The sequence below is a fragment of the Copadichromis virginalis genome, linkage group LG22 (genome assembly GCF_057382275.1).
Source record: "Copadichromis virginalis isolate Kocher_CV1m ecotype Utaka linkage group LG22, C_Virginalis_male_GT1.1, whole genome shotgun sequence".
NCBI classification, from domain to species: domain Eukaryota; kingdom Metazoa; phylum Chordata; class Actinopteri; order Cichliformes; family Cichlidae; genus Copadichromis; species Copadichromis virginalis.
In genome coordinates, this window is record NC_140638.1 from 17,567,841 (window position 1) to 17,580,676 (window position 12,836).

The following is a 12,836-nucleotide window of genomic DNA, read 5'->3' on the forward strand; positions in this document are numbered from 1 at the left end:
GTGGATTCCTCCTTTGGGCGCTTGATCTCTGCTACATCATTATCTGACCGCTAAATTTGGCTGTTTCGCCATCTATTTTCAGCTTGCTCCCCAAGTGCCCACGTGAATCATGTTGCACTCCACATCTCCGGCTTAAGGAGAGGCTAAAAGCTGACAGACTGCTGCTGGTAAATATAGGCACAGTGATTTTAAAAAAGGAAGAAAAAGCCTTAACTACAGAAGTGGAAGACAAGACACGCCAAACACTGGGCTGTCTGTGGAATTAATCAGTCAAATGTGGTGATTAGAAGGCAAAAATGGCCCATTGAAGCAGATGCGTGACGTTAAACAGCTGTCAGTCTGATGAATTGCTTATTGTCACATAGTTGATTTGAAGTGACAGACGTCATGATTTGTGACACACACCTGAGGAATAACAGTAACAGTTGAGGTATGTGACAAATAAGTCAGAGGAGTTGAGGCATGTTAGCACAGGCTCCGAGTGCTAAGCATCACCAAGTGTGCCTTCTTTGTGCTCGCGGCACTCCAGGTAACCTCACTGTTGACGATGTTTCATGCATTACTGACCCCGATCCTAAATCCTGCACATGTTGTGCCTTTTCTGCAGGAGTGTCGTCACGAGTCCCGGAGATCATGGCGACCGGAACCCACTCCCCCGGCGGGCCAAATGGCATAATCCGGAGCCAGTCGTTTGCGGGTTTCAGCACACTACAGGAACGGCGCTCACGGTAAGCGGAACTCTGCTAAGCTGTTCAGCAATGATCAGCTGGAGTTACTTATTTCTAAAACTGTAATCTGGGTCACACGGTGAATAAAAGACTGGTTTGAAAATGACACATCATGGTGCTACTTCTTTACTTCTATGTCAGCATTTAATAAATAGGTTATAAACAGTACAAAAGTAAGTACCTCAATACTTCTAAAGCAGGGGTCCCCAACTCCAGGCCTCGAGGGCCAGTGTCCTGCAGTTTTTAGATGTGTCCTCGATCCAACACAGCTGATTCAAATGGCTAAATTACCTCAACATGTCTTGAAGTTCTGCAGAGGCCTGGTAATGAATTAATCATTTGATTCTGGTGTGTAGACCCAGGGTGAGATCAAAAACCTGCAGGACACCGGCCCTCGAGGCCTGGAGTTGGAGACCCCTGTTCTAAAGCATCACCTGGATGTTGTTGTTAGATGTTCTAGTAAAGGAAAGTTTGAGTTTTACTGTTTATAAATTACAATAAAACAAAATAAATGAATGAAAAGATTAAGACAAACTTTACTGAGCTAAAGGATTACACATGCAGATGGCACCATTCAAGAGTCTGTGATGCCGGCATCATCGACGGAGAGGGGATAACAAGGGGAATTTGACAAGTGGAAACAGAAATGGTGAAAGGGAGATTAGACCCACAAAAACAAAACTCTCTATACAGTCTCCATACTAGTGTCTATACACGGAGAAGACGTGTACATCTGTTCGCATCCATGTACGAATCATATTAGTTATCTCTTCTAAAAGACAAAACAAAAGAGCTCATTCAACAAAAGGAATTCAATGACTCAGGGATATGGAGCCAGTCTTCATGGTGATCCACGAGCCAAAGCAAGTCTTGAGACCTGTGAAAGAAGCGAATTCTTAAGCAGTGATCGTCACTCTGTCACATGATGTATTCTCGTTCATAGCCCGGGGTTGGTTTCGAAAAGTTAGAGATGGATAAAGTTCTCGAGAGATAAGAGTTTCTTCTGTGTGCTTTCCTGTTTGACTCATCTATGACGGCGCTCTCCATCATCATCACAAGACAAAGCCTGCTCACAGTCTCAGATATACCATATCTCTTATAATCTTACACTTCTGATTGTCGGTGTCTGGGCTTCTTCAGCAGTCCTGGTCCTGCAGAGAGAAGTGGCTCCTTTCTCTCTGCTCAGACAGTGAATGGAGTAATTGGTTCTAATGAGTCGCTGTGTGGGCGACTGACAGCAACAGACAAGTTATCATCCTGATAATGAGCGAGGTGGAAAGCTGCACAGATATAGCTCCTGAAGCCGCTGGAGTGTGCCAGCATCTGTGCACGCTCCTCTGTTACTGTAATTGAGAAGGGACTTTCCATGTGTGTGTCCATGCGTGAGTTTTGTGTGCACTTCTGCGCGTTTGCATGATGGAGAATTTGCACTTTGTGCGCGCACAAGGATAAATTCATCATTATGCATGATTTCCTGTATGGAAGTGTTGACATGTATGCTTCTGTGTATGTCCCTGCCAAGAAACCCTACTGCACCAGAGCTCGCATGACCCCACGGCTATGCAGCGCTCTCGTTCGGTGTTGCCCTACATTTGTGGCAGCTATAAGCTTCACTTGTGCCGCTGCTGGCACACAGCAAAACGCGGCACGTTCCAGCTCGTCTAGTGCTGGAATTGGTTGTCGCTGCGTCCCTGGAATGACTCTCAGATCATTTCATTAAGACTGGGAAAATGTCATTTGTCAGCTAAATCCGTAATGGTTTTAAAAGCTGAGATGTGCATGCGTGGGAGAGATGAGTGTGACCTAAAATGGATTAATGTGAGGAGAAAGAGACTCGTGAGGTGGTTCTGCCACTTAGAAAACTCTGCCCCCTTTTTTTCAGCCGCAGATATGAGGCTTAGAAATGGTAAAGTCTTACCCATGAAGACTAACTGAAAACACATTCAGCTTATCAGTTTGTTCCCAAAAGCTTGTTTCAAATCGAACGGAGGCAGTTGAGGTGGTTCGGGCATCTGGGATTCCTCCTGGATGCCACTGTGAGTGAGGTGTTCTGGTCTAATCCAAGACCCAGGAGACCCCTGAGAGATTACATGTCATACAGCTGATTTGGGAACACCTTGGTGTCACCCTTGGAAAATCTGGATGATGTAACCATGGAAAGGGAGATCTGGGCATCTTTGCTTTGACTCCTGACCTCAATACTTGGACTTGGATAAGCGACAGATGGATGTGTGGATGGGAGAAACCTTCCTTGGTTGCTGGAAAAATCTTTCTTAAAGGCTTCAACCTGAATGCATACAGAGGGTTGTACCTACAACCTGTCGTATACGGTTATGTCCCCTATGGCAAAGGTCAGTCAATGAAAAACCATACAGACTTTTCAGCCAATCAGGGCTAAGCTCTCTATCTCTAATATAATAACATCTGCCCCAGCACTCCTTTCACTCTGCTTGGTTGCAGTGAATTATCACGAAACACAAAAGGCTACCATTTGTGGCACAGTCAGTCATTTGTATATTCATCTGTTATCCCTAATATAATAACAACTTGCAGTTAAGCACAATAATTACTGAGAAATAATACTAATGGGCCTCTTCTTCATCATCAGTTTAAATGAGCGAAGAAGCTTCACATGAAGCTTCGTCTGTGTGGTTTCTCTGGCTGATGGAGGGCAGCTGCCTGTGAAGCTTTTACTGGTGATTATTTGTCTAGTTATTTATTGTTATTAGTGGATCTAAAATGCTCACGCTCAAAGCATCGCGCTTTAACATGAAAGTCAGCAAAACATCCACACAACTTGGGTTGCTGATTATTTTTACGTACGGTGGCCCTGAGAGGTCAAATGCAAAGCAACTTAAGAAAAGCAGCAAATACAAAAATGCCGCAGAAGCACACAAAACATGTTGGAAGGGTTTCTGGGGACATGATAAAATGATAGACGGCGTGTGGAAGTGACAGAAACAAAAACATGCGACCGATCTGTGTTTTTAGGGAGAAACAGACGCAGGCAATGTGTGTTTTAGTCACATGATTAAATAAAACTGTAGACACACGTCTGCTGTTAGCCGTTTGCCGTTTGTCACTTCCTGCAGCTGGGCTGTCACGTTATTGTCCGTTTGGCCTCTCGGGGGCCACCGTGGATGGGACATGAAAACTTTTTCGAAATTCGCATTCAAAGACGTCACACGAACACTTCTGACATCTCTGATATATCAGTTAGCTTCAAGTCCACAAAATGCAGACATTTATAGCTTTAAACCAGGCCTTCTCCATTAGATTCGGTGCATCCAAAGTAGGAATGTTTTGAAAATGCCTCCCTTTTCAAAGATGGTCTTTTACTGCTGGATTAATCCTGGAAGGCTGCTAATATCTCAAGTTCCTCCTTATGTCAGTAATGACTGCGATTGTCTGATCAGGGAAAATTAAATTGAATAAGAGCATATCTACATAATAATCCACCAATGGACCCCTACTGGTGGTTTACAGAAAACTGTTCCTCCAAATGATTACCTTTAAAAAAATGATGTGTGGTGGTAAAAAAATGAAAGAAAGCTGAAGCTCCACACAAAGTGTCTGAGCCCATTTCACTGCCTTTTATACAAATATGACAACTCTCTGTAACTGGATCACATTTGTTCAATTCTCCCACTTGAGTCGGTCACACATTTGGTCATTTGAGGGAAGAGACTGAAGATCACTTGAATGTCGTTAATCGCCGGGAGGATAAATCTGCTTGTTTGTTTGTAAGTTCACTCCAGCAGAGGATAAACGGCAGCTAGGAGTCGGGGAAGCACATGTTTGCATGTGATTGCACGCCCGCGTTAAATGCTCAGAATGTATGATTGTATTTGTGTCTGAATAATATGTAGGCTAAATGCGTCGGTCACATCTAAATGTGTATGCGTGCGTGTATGTACGAGTTATTTTGGTGTGAGCAGAGTCAACAAGGTCAATGCATCTGACAGATGAGATGAACTCATGCTGTAACTGGCCCAAGGACGTGTTCAGGATGGTGTAAATAATCTAGAAATATAACTCCTTGCTTTTATTGGCAGCCTGTTACGACCTGTCTAGGGCCAGGCCATAACATGAGCGAGGCACTCGCTTCCCCCCCAAGACCCAAGCAGTCACACGAAACAAATCCGTTAGATGTGAGGTGATTTATTTACAATGTGAATAAAGAGAACCAAAACGGGAGTGTCAACACTTCAGGGTGAGCCAAGGCCAAAACAATAAACAAAACAAACCTACACAAATCCCGCACCCCTGACCTTACCAAAACAAAGTCAAAAATAAAGACAGAGTCTGACCTCCTTAACTAACTCAAAACAGGAGAAAACGGGTGATCAAAAGAAACTGCAGCTCACCCCTACCCACTCCACTTCCATAACTTTCAAGCGTATACTGCAGCCAGCGGCTACCACAGGACTACTGCTGGGTGATGAGGAGAAACGCGAGGACCTCTCCAGCTGTAGCACTCCAGCCTCCTTTTAATGGGCGGGTCCTCCAGCTGGATCCAATCACGCCGGGGCAGTATATCCACGCACCAATCGGAACAGGGCCCTGGCACAGCTAAATTAACATAGAAAAAACACAACACCTGCACAAACAAACACATGGACATACAAGTTCGTAACTGGCCCAAGGACGTGTTCATTTTGGTGTGAGCAGAGTCAACAAGGTCAATGCATCTGACAGATGAGATGAACTCATGCTGTAACTGGCCCAAGGACGTGTTCAGGATGGTGTAAATAATCTAGAAATATAACTCCTTGCTTTTATTGGCAGCTGGTGGCCTGACACTTGAAGTGCTGCAGAGATCCTGTGATAAATATTAGATAAATATAATATGGAAGGTGGCGCCTTTGGGCCTGTGTGATGAGATTTAGGAAATTCTTGTGAGGCACAATCAGCAAATGGTAACTTATCCCGTGTTTGTGCGTTTGTCTGTGTGTGTGCAGATGTAACTCATTCATGGGGAACTCTGCAGTGCAGAAGAAGCCTCAGTCCAAGCCTAAGAAGCCCCACCTGTCAGGCCACAAGGGAGGCAGCAGCTCCAGAGAGCCGCAGCCCAAGAGACTGGAGGAGGTTTACACAGCACTCAAACAAGGCCTGGAGTGAGTAACTCATCCACTTGTTCTATGCACACAATTAAGTAGTTAATATGAAGCAAATTCACTTACAGTACACACTATGAAGTCTTCCAGAGTACCTTGAAACCTTGAAATGCTCCATTCTTTTTCGACTTGGAAATATAAAACGAAAAAAAAAAGCCTCTAGACTAGATACTTGACACAAATTCTGAAACACAAGAAGCCTTTCTATGTTTAATGCCAGACCTTTTAAAGTTAGTAGATATATAGAAGCCATATAGCAGATAGTCAGTAAGTACAATAAGCACTGTGTTGTTCTTGACTACAGATTGATTAAACAGATAGTATTACAGAAGTGCTGCTTACATTTCCCACACAGTGCATGTGTCACTCTTTCTGGCCTTAAAAAAATGTTGATGGTTGTGTTTTTATAATGGATGGAGTCTGGTCTTGTCATGAACTGTATATAAAGAATGTTTATGCAGTGAGTTTTCCTGGTATAGGGGCTTACTGAGTAATTACCAGAAGCTTTAGTTTGTGCATTTACAGCCTGTTTGAGCTTGTTGACGTTTGCCTCTGAATGCATTAACAGACCTCTGTGGATGTTTATGTTCCACATGTATTCTTTGGTGTCATTAAGTGAATTTGTAGCGGTGAACGTAACGTTAGTGAGCGTCTGAACTTCTGCAGTCGTGTTTTAATTTAATTCATTGTATTATGCAAAGACTGAAGTGTTTCTCTGTTTCCCCTGTGAAGTGAATATCTGGAGGTTCATCAGACAGAACTGGACAAACTCACAGGTCTGATGAAGGACATGAAGAGAAACTCCCGCCTGGTGAGAAGTTACTCTGCATTAACTTACATCGTTCCTCGTAATGTTTACAGCCTGTGAGACTCACAGCTTAAGCCGAAAATGCTTTATAAAGAAAATGAAAAATTCACATATATTACATCAATTTTTAAACTAATGAGTAATAATAATAATAATAATAATGGATTGGATTTATATAGCGCTTTTCAAGGCACCCAAAGCGCTTTATTTACAATGCCACTATTCATTCACTCTCACATTCACACACTGGTGGAGGCAGCTACGGTTGTAGCCACAGCTGCCCTGGGGCAGACTGACAGAAGCGAGGCTGCCATGTCGCGCCATCGGCCCCTCTGGCCAACACCAGTAGGCGATAGGGTAAAGTGTCTTGCCCAAGGACACAACGACCAGGACAGAGAGCCCGGGGATCGAACCGGCGACCTTCCAGTTACAGATACGCTTCCCAACCCCCTGAGCCACGGTCACCCTGAACGCACACATGGAAATATTTTTCATTGTTTATGCCATCGTGGCTGCCTGATGTGTGCACACAGGAAAAACAGTTTCTTCCTGATGGCAGATAAATGTGATCTTGGATAAGCTGCCCTACCTTTTAGTAACTCTGTAATTTCACGTGTGTGTCTGCGTGTGTTTTCTCTCCAGGGAGTGCTGTATGATCTTGACAAGGTAAGATGATGGGAGGGGAGGGGCTACTGTAACACACGCTCAAGTTTGGAGTTTATCGTGTGAATCTTATAATAACATATTTGTACAGAACATTGTATTTTCTGCACATTTTGCTGTATAATATGTAAGTATTACCTTGTTATAATCTGTGGTGCAAACAAAAAACAGATGAAGCCAAATTCTGACCTGTAAATTTTTGCGCTGTTTTTCTACAGCAAATCAAAACTATCGAGAGGTACATGAGACGTCTGGAGTTTCATATTAGCAAGGTAAGGCTGTTCGGATTTCTTTACAGCCATATTTATTGTTTTGTCAGTCTCTAAACCAAAGAAAGTATTTGAGGCGATCTATATGGGAGTCTTCGGTTGGACTTTTTAATGTAAGTCCGTGGGGCATTTGATTAAGAGCTTATTTTAAGTCTGAAACTGGTATTTAAGGCCTCATCCCATCCAAGCATTCACCCAGGAAACAGAGTGCTGATGCATATTTTTACCTGTTTCTAAGTAAATGTTTGATAGTTTTAAATGCATCTATTTTATTGGTTTGAAACCGTATCGGTGCGGTATTAACTGTAGCACTCAGCGAGTTGGCTGTTCAAAGGTAACACCTACCTACCATCACATGAAAAGCTCAGAAAAATGACATCTTGCGTTGTTTTGTTTTGTTTTGTTTTTTGAGCTGTGCAAAGACTAAAGTGTGAAAGTAGCTGTTGATCATGACAGAAAGCCAGCTACCTGCACAGCACTAGCATAAACACAGAAATCAGAAACTATTAAGGGCCCATTTTTACTATGGATTTACACACAAGAGAGAGTTTGATACATGTTTAGATGTTGATTCTAGGTGGAAATTGTTATCTATGGGCAAAGTTTGGTTGTCATGGTCGCAGACAGTTTGCGTGCACTTGGTAAATCTAGTAAAAAAAAAAAGTGATGCAAACTGGAAACGGAGAATGTTTGCCTTCAGAATGAAAGCTGTGCTTCACCACTACAGCTAAAATGTTTCAAAGTTTTACTTTGAAGGCTATTGTTGTCACATTTTTCCTGTTTTCAGCACCACTCGGAAAGTAGTTTGTTTGCATGCAAGTTCAATGCAAACTATGAGTGACCACAGCAATCTGCTGTCAACCAAAGCAATTGCAAAGAGATTTTTGGTGCAACACTATGTCGAGGTTTCTCATGCACACATTGCTCAAGAGCAGCCTGCCATATTGGGTGCTTTGGTTGCTAGCTACAGTTGCCTGTAGTTTGCCTTATGACCAAGGATTGCATAATGGTCGCAGACCAGTTTCTAGGGCTTGGTAAATGGTGCCTTTTTCAATACTTCCTGTATTGTCACAGTGAGCGTGATGTTAATGACACACAGTTAGTGGTGTTGCATCTACAAAATCTCAGCAGCTCTTTGTGACCAATTTCACCCAGCAACCTCCAGCAACGACTCGCCAACCGATTAGAGAATACACCGCTTTTTATCAACCTTTGGCTCCCAGGATGTGACTGATATTTCTCAGGCCTTTGTGACTGAAGCGTAACTCTTAACAAAAACAGACAGACAGACACATTTCTTAAAATGTTTGTTGTTCTCACAACTTTTCTTTCCACCGGTTTCACGTTGAGTTTATTGAGTGAAGCTGCAGTTTTAGGCGTAACTTCACCTGCTTTTTTGCTGCCAGGCATTAGCTTAGCATTCCTGCTCTTCTAATCTGTTTATATATTAGGGAAGTTTCCAGCTGTTTCCATGGTTGAGGTAAAAACATCCTTTCTGAGGTTGCCAGGTAGGGATTTTTGGCCCCCTGCATCCTCTTTGTAGTCACCTCACAGGTTGCCATTTGGGGACATTAATCCCCTACAAGGTTTTGACTTTTCTTCCACATCGCCTTTTGTAGAGCTTTAATGGTCTTCCTCGCTGTGCGTCAAATCAGATGTGACAGCAGGCAATCAGAGCACACACGCCCAAACAACAGCGCAGCTCCAAAGGTAACCATGGTTACCCGGAGACAGAGCCTTTGAAGTCCCGATGAGCTCGATGGGGCCGTCTGTTGGGTGGCGTTAACCCTTTATGTTCACATGCATCTCGACTACAAAACCCACCTTCAGAACATTTGTCCCAAAAGCATACACAGGTAAACAACAACACAGCAGCGTGACTGCGATTCTGCGGGGATGAAGGCGACAGGGAATCTGGGTCAGGGCAGTTTGCAGCGAGGAGCGATTGACACGGCCCTCAAAGATGGGGGGAAAAAATGAGAGGGAACTCAGGAAGTGTATCTGCAGCTTGCTCCACTTTGACTTTGATAAGAGAGATAAAAGAAGTCGGCGCTTGTTCTGTCTTGTGACGGATGATGTTAAGCAAACACGTACTGCTTAGCGTTATTCTTAAGCTCTTCTGTTCATTCAGGCTTCATGCAAAAATAGATTTGAATGAAAGGGTAAATATTTGAAATAGCAGTGAAGTGTCTGATTTATCGTGCCATGTAAAAAAACTCAAAAGCTGAAGCGTAACTAAAATTAAGCCTAATACTCAATCAGTTTTTATTTATACTCACTATCTGACTTTGTGTAGCTTATCAGAGATAAAATAGTTTAAAGAAAAGACTCAAACTTGTGACTTGACAAATGGTTTGTCTTTATTTTTAAATTAATCAGATGCTAGTTTCTCTTCTAATTAAAAGTAATACAGTTGGTATTAAAGGGCCCAAAGTGTCCAGAGAAAACATCCTCTTGATCCATGTGATTGGCTGATTAGATACTTGCATCAACAAGCAGCTGACCAGGTGTTTCTAATGGAGTGGCCGGTGAGTTTGGAAAAGAAAAGTCATTTTCAGCCCAAACTTTCTTTAATCATCACTCACTTTCACAGAGGTGCATGTGAGAGCACAAATATCTGGTTCACTGGGCGCCATGTGTGCTGCTACCCACTGTACCCAGACTAACAGACATGTCTGCAGGGGACTGTCACCTGCTGTGTGCTACATGTGTTCAAGGGCATCTTTGGCCAATGTCCCGACCTGATTTTTCCTGACACTGGGCAGAATGTGTGAAAATATAATGTAGAAACAACTTCAGCATCACACAGACTGACTTAAACTACGCATCAGTAACCATAAGTAGCTGTAGTGGTAAGGACATAAAGTCTGAGGGACGTGTGACTTGTATGATTGCATTAGAAGGCTTATAACACGCTGGTTATGGTCCAAACAAATCGACAGTATGTAGGACAGGGCAAACAGGAAGTATGCATTTTTTTATCAGGCAGCTGATGCTGATTAGTTTTTTTTTTTTTTCTATTTTTTTGCACCAAAAGGGACAGATGAGGACTTCAGAACTAAAAGCAACATATAGGATGGGGAACAATAAACTCATCTGGACTACTCCGCATGTCTTAAACACATGTACGTGATTGGTCAGTGCATGTGTAAACAAAACATTGTTCAGCAAAGACACTGCGAGTGGGGAAAAAAGCGAAAGAAATGGCGTTTCAGCAGCTGAGCTACAGTAAGCGTGAACATGTTTGTCAGTGTTTTTGCTCAGGCTCAGGCGTGTCTCTTTGTGTAGGACAGCTGCCGTGAGGGATGACTTAACAATCATCCATCAGCAAGTTGTTAGTTTGTGAGTCACATCAGCTCTGCTCTTTTGTTCCTGCGCTGCCTGCAGATGTCTGAGTAGTAATTGGCACACATGGAGGAAGCAGGTGGCACGATACAACCCGTATGATGTCCTGCATGGGACAGAGACTATATATATCTGTGTGTGGGGGTGGGGGGTGTTTGGGGGAGTGGGTGTTGACCGCTGGTATCAGCAGGGCATCATTAAATAGACTGAAGGTGAGACGATCGTCTGCCAGACGTCTCCTCTTCCCCTGAGAGAGCGCGTGTGTGTTAAACACGAGCCAAATTCAATCCAGAATGAGTGTGCATGCTTTACATGTGATTATTTGGTAATATAGGGCATTTTCTGCTTTCCCCACTTCCCTTGAATGCTAATCTTGCCACTGGCACGCGCGCACACACACACCCACAGCTCCCCAGAGAGCTTCATGTGTGTTTGAAGCTGTTTGGTGTGGCCCGCCTGTTTTAATCTGCTTATAATCACTGGTCCCCCGGCACAAAGTGTGTGCACGTGCGCGAGGCGCCATCTATGATCCAGAATAATGGCCATATCTTAAGAGGATTGCTGCCATATCTGAAAGATTCACTGCTAATATCTAAAACCCCACGTTTTTAAATCATACGCACTGATGATAGTGAGATAATCCTTTAAAACGTTCAGCGATTCTTAATCACAGCTGCCTTTCAAACTACCAAGAAAACGTTATTAGGAGTGTTTTAGGAAGGGATGCATTCAAAATGGTTTCAAAATGCAAATATTTTTTTATTTTACACCAAATACATAAATATGCAATATCGTGCTCACTCTGAGCATAACTGATTCCCCAGTAATTCCAATAATCCCTCGGTCTCTGAGCCGTGCAGGTTATTTGTCATCGCAGCGAGCTGCAATTAGCACAGTCCAATAGAGGACTTAATTTAGAATACATTTCCATTTAATGTCTCTGTAGAGAGGTGATTTAAAAAGGTTCAGATGGTCTTTACGGGCGGCCTGTTAAACAGTACTCTTCCTGTGATTAAAGAAGTGCTTTAAATGTTCATATTTTTATATTTTTATTTTAATTAATGTTAAAATTACTGTTATTAGCATTGGTGTAACATTTCCAAAAGATTATTTTTATTCCTGAGAAATCTGCAGATTGTTTTTCTTTGTTGATCCACAGTGGGGAAAAAATGGATTTTTACTATTTAGGGAAGCTTCCATTAAAAGAAAATTGATGTAGTGTTTTGTTTTGATTTTTTTTTTTTTTTTTACAATTTTTTGTATATTTTCTGCCTTTGTCAAAATTACAACCATGTAATGTTTCAGATGTATTCTTTTTTTAATTTATTTTTTATTTTAGTTATTTATTTTACGGTTCTTGAATGATACATAACCGATGGAGACAAAGGGCAGAAAGGCGGGGAGATCTCCACAGGAGCTGCTATCAGGATGTATAACACATGTCCGTCTGTCTGTGTGTATGCGCGTCCAAAAGAGCATCAGCGCTTCTGCCGGGTGCAGTCCTCTCCTTCCTCCTGTGCTGAGGTTACTCTTGTTTCTTTGTGTTTTGCCTTTCATGTTTCTTTGGTTTTTTTCCTCTGGGCTGAAATGTGCCCAAGGCTCAGCAATATGCTGACGGCCACCCTCTGGAGTGGAGGAGCCTGGCTGACCTTCAAAAGGACGTTTCCTCGAAGGCAGCAAAGGGCTTTTTTGTAATTGGGGACAAAAATTGGCACCATTAAGCTGATAATATGATACGGCCGCTGATTGCCTCTAAAGAATGATGGCTTTTCATTAGGCAATGAATACCTCGTTGTAGTCGTGTCTTTATTTATGTGAGGTGTAAAAAGTTTCCTTGGATCATGCACAAAAACACGTTTTGTGTTTTTCCCCTTCAACGTAAACAAAACCCGTTATTTTCTCCGAG

The 12,836-nt window shown here is 42.7% G+C and overlaps 1 protein-coding gene across 4 annotated transcripts in view; it reads left to right on the forward strand.

Moving 5' to 3' along the window:
* ripor2 (RHO family interacting cell polarization regulator 2) overlaps positions 1–12,836 on the forward strand; it is a 69,101-nt gene that overhangs the window by 44,907 nt on the left and 11,358 nt on the right. For all 4 annotated transcript variants that reach the window (XM_085445235.1, XM_085445234.1, XM_085445237.1 and 1 more), the window contains exons 2-6: positions 608–728; positions 5,690–5,845; positions 6,578–6,656; positions 7,296–7,319; positions 7,535–7,588. In XM_085445235.1, the coding sequence (XP_085301361.1) occupies positions 608–728; positions 5,690–5,845; positions 6,578–6,656; positions 7,296–7,319; positions 7,535–7,588 (434 nt within the window). The remainder of the gene's footprint in view (positions 1–607; positions 729–5,689; positions 5,846–6,577; positions 6,657–7,295; positions 7,320–7,534; positions 7,589–12,836) is intronic.